The sequence below is a fragment of the Spinacia oleracea genome, chromosome 3 (genome assembly GCF_020520425.1).
Source record: "Spinacia oleracea cultivar Varoflay chromosome 3, BTI_SOV_V1, whole genome shotgun sequence".
Lineage (NCBI taxonomy): Eukaryota > Viridiplantae > Streptophyta > Magnoliopsida > Caryophyllales > Amaranthaceae > Spinacia > Spinacia oleracea.
Window position 1 is genome coordinate 137051876 of NC_079489.1, and position 3608 is coordinate 137055483.

Below are 3608 nucleotides of genomic sequence, written 5' to 3' on the forward strand. Positions count from 1 at the left end.
GGGTCTGTGTCACTAAAACGCGCAGGTCCTCAGTTTTCGAAAACAAAAATAATAACAAAATGAAATCTTCAAAAAAACAGGCTCCCCACCTTCAGCGGGCGGGGTCTGCGTCACTAACCACGCAGGTCCTCAGTTTTAAAAAAAAACATATTAAAAAAAAAAAACAACAAAAACAGGCTCGCCCACCTTCAGCGGACGAGGTCTGCGCCACTAACCGCGCAGGTCCTTACTTGTTGAAGCAATAACTTTTCCCGGTTTATCCTTTTCCAAAAATCAAAGGGTGGTTTATCTTTTTCAAAAAATCAAAGGATGGTTTATCTTTTTCCAAAAATCAAAGGATGGTTTATCTTTTTCCAAAAATCAAAAGATGGTTTATCTTTTTCCAAAAATCAAAAGATGGTTTCCCTTTTCCAAAAATCAAAGGATTGGTTTTCCGCTTTTCTAAAAAAGAGCGATGTGCTGGATTTTCCTTCGTTTTAGGTCCTATAAAAACAAAGGGGGTTTTCTCGTTTAGCTAACCCTGAAAATGAGAATCTTTAAAAACATTTTTACCTCGTGATCAGGCTTGGCCAGGCCTGGTTACACTTTATAGCTTTGATTTCGAAAACGTCTGTAGATACTTTCAATGACAAAGTGAGGGAGTTTCTATACATCTGTAGGTACTTCCGATGACAAAGTGAGGGAGTTCCTATACTTAACAAATTCCAATGACACGTGAGGAATATGTTAACACTTCAAGTGATGACCCTTAAGTCAAATGTTATCACTCGGGGGCTCGTGAGACCCTCGCAAAATAGGTCACATACACCATGGCTTGTATGACGCACTCCGTCTGATACTTTGACCATCGTCTTACTCCAAGACTCAGTCAAAGTGGGGGATAACTATAGACACCTACTTTTGTCCCCATTCCCGAAAGGGAAGGTTCGATGATGAAAACGTAAATCTCCGCTTGGCAACGCATCTCCTATAAAATAACGAATCTCAAATCACCCTTTCATTTCAGCCAAACCTGCTATTTATAGAAACCTGCTAAATATGGTAACTGCCGTAAGAAGTAGTTGTTAAAAGTGGCAAGACATAAAAGATAGAAATCTGTCAGAATTAGGTGTTGCACTCCAACATAAAGTCCTAAAAGAGATAGAATTGGCAAAGGAATTCTATTCCTGTTATAATACGTAAATAAGAGTTATGTATTAATTAAATTCCTAACGAACCCAGAGTTCGTAACGGGCCCAGACGCATTCCGTCATAAGTTGATACGCACTAAGAAACTCGGATAAGTCTCAAAAGCTCCGTGATTAAGAGTCCAAATCTGACAAAAGGCTCGGCTCATACCCTGTTTTCAACGCCTGGGTCTGGGCGCCGAAATCTTCTGCGCCCAGCCCTGGGCGCTGAAAATACCTGGGACGTGTTGTCTCCAAATTCTCTTTGGGTTCGGATTCTAAAGATCTATCTTTCCACCAACTCTTTCCCTATAAATACAGCCTCATAATCGACGAAAAAAGGACACACAATTCATAATCTGAGTATTGACTCCAAACCTAAGCCTAAGCCTCACGCTGCGAAATTGATCCCGCGTTCTGTCGCAATCGACCCAAAAGTCGAACAGAACGTATCCTGTCCCTTGTAGCTGATGAATTAAGCCTAAATACTGGAACACTGCTTAGAAACCCGAGATTCGTTAGATAAAAGGAGAAATAGCAAAGCCAAGTGGTTAGTTTTCTGAGAATCGTGACGCACCTCTCAAGGGTGCGTCGTAATGTGTCCCTTCGCATGATTTAATCGCTTTCATCACCCTTTATAAAATTGTTAAACTATTAATCCGATTGATCTATCACGCCTAATAAAGATAATATCTTGGACAAACGAACTATCATGCTAGGTACCTTAAATCAATCTAAACAAGATAATCACGATCGATTTAGTATCATGTGTTGCATATTGCTAAAATCAATTCAGAATAGTTTAATAGTTAACGCATGTCCCTTCAATTATTTATGCTGAGCTAGTAAGGATAACCTGCCTCTGGAGTTATCGATGAGCACTCCTCTCGGTAGTTACAGTCCTCGAACTCTCAATCTCTGCCCTGCGGGTGTACGTTGAGCGATCCCCACACCAGGGATCACAAGGGAACCTATGGCCGTCGTGGTCGAACATAATTGCACTCCCTTTATGTCACGATAACCGGGTTTTGTCAGTTTTTCTCATTGTCGTTAAAAACTGAATGGCGACTCCTATATTACTAGTCGATTGGGTGTAAACTCACAGGAAATCTAACTACACTTGATCTGACGACGTCACGCCCACGATGGACGAGGTCATGCATTAGCCTCGTGCTTTTTCGACCCCCTCACATCTAGCAAATATGATTTGTTCGTATGTCAATTAGATTGCTCATAACATAACTGTCCCAATATTTATCCTTCACATAGACAGTGCATGTGTAGCCATTTAACCCAAGATTATCCTGTTTTTGAGCAATAGACCAAGCTAATTTACCTACTGCAGCTTGGTTCCACGGTAACAAGTTTCTGAAACCTAACCCACCTTGCTGTTTTGGAAGGCACAACCTGTCCCAAGCCATTGAACCAGGACTACCATCCTCATAAGTCCCAAACCAAAGAAAAGCTCTGCATATAGCATTGATTATCTTTAAGACAACTTTAGGAAGGATGAAGATTTGCGACCAATATACACAAATTCTCATAAGGACAAAGTTATAGTTGAACTCTTCCAGCAAAAGAGATGTGTCTTGAGCTCCAAACTCTAATTCTATCCACCATCTTATCAACCAAAGTCTCACATTCGCTGGTTTTCGGTTTGCACGTGTTGATGGGAACACCCAAATACTTGAAAGGGAGAGACCAATCTAAAAACCTGTAGTAGTAGCAATGGACTCCATAGTGTGATTCTGCATAGTTCTGCACCTATAGTGGAACTTGAAACTAGGGTGATCACCCACTGCAAGCATAGTTCTAGAGAAGTACTCCATACAAAGAGTAAACAATTGTAGGGAGAGAGGATCCTCTTGCCTGAGACCTCTCTTTGGTTGGATCAGATCACTGGGTACCCCATTTATAAGAATTGAGTATTGAGTTGTAGTCAAGCATGTCATGATAAGCTTGATAAAATGAGAAGGGAAGCCAAGATCAACATTATCTCCTCAATGAATTCCCAAGCCGCAGTATCATATGCCTTTAATAAAGTTTTATCAAACAGTTTGGCATTAGTTGACTTTTTCTTTAAACTTTCACAATGTCTTGGAAAACAAGGACATTATGAAGGATAGACCTCCCTGTAACAAAAGTCCCCTGACTACAGGAGATAATATCAGGTAAGACAGAATTCAATACATATAAACTTGTAGATAACAGAACAACATGCTATAGATCTGTAGTCACCAACATAAGCTGAAACATTTACTTTTGGGACTAGGGTGGTGAAGGTGATATTAACCTCCTTAAGTATTTTACCAGTGTTGAAAAAATCCATCACTACCTTGTGAATTTCAAGAGCCACAACATCCCAATAAGCCTTGAAAAACTAACTATTAAAGCCATCAAGACCAAGAGCTTTGTTGTTTGGAATTGCATCCAACACTCTTT

General features: G+C 40.3%; 1 protein-coding gene across 1 annotated transcript; it reads right to left on the reverse strand.

Annotated features, from left to right (window-relative positions):
* Positions 1-2359: 2359 nt before the first annotated feature.
* On the reverse strand, positions 2360-3118 carry LOC130470110 (uncharacterized). The gene is made up of 2 exons (XM_056839699.1): positions 2881-3118; positions 2360-2775 (listed from the first exon to the last, which is right to left on the reverse strand). Exons 1-2 carry the CDS (start codon positions 3116-3118, stop codon positions 2360-2362), a joined length of 654 nt encoding a protein of 217 aa, XP_056695677.1.
* Positions 3119-3608: the final 490 nt, after the last annotated feature.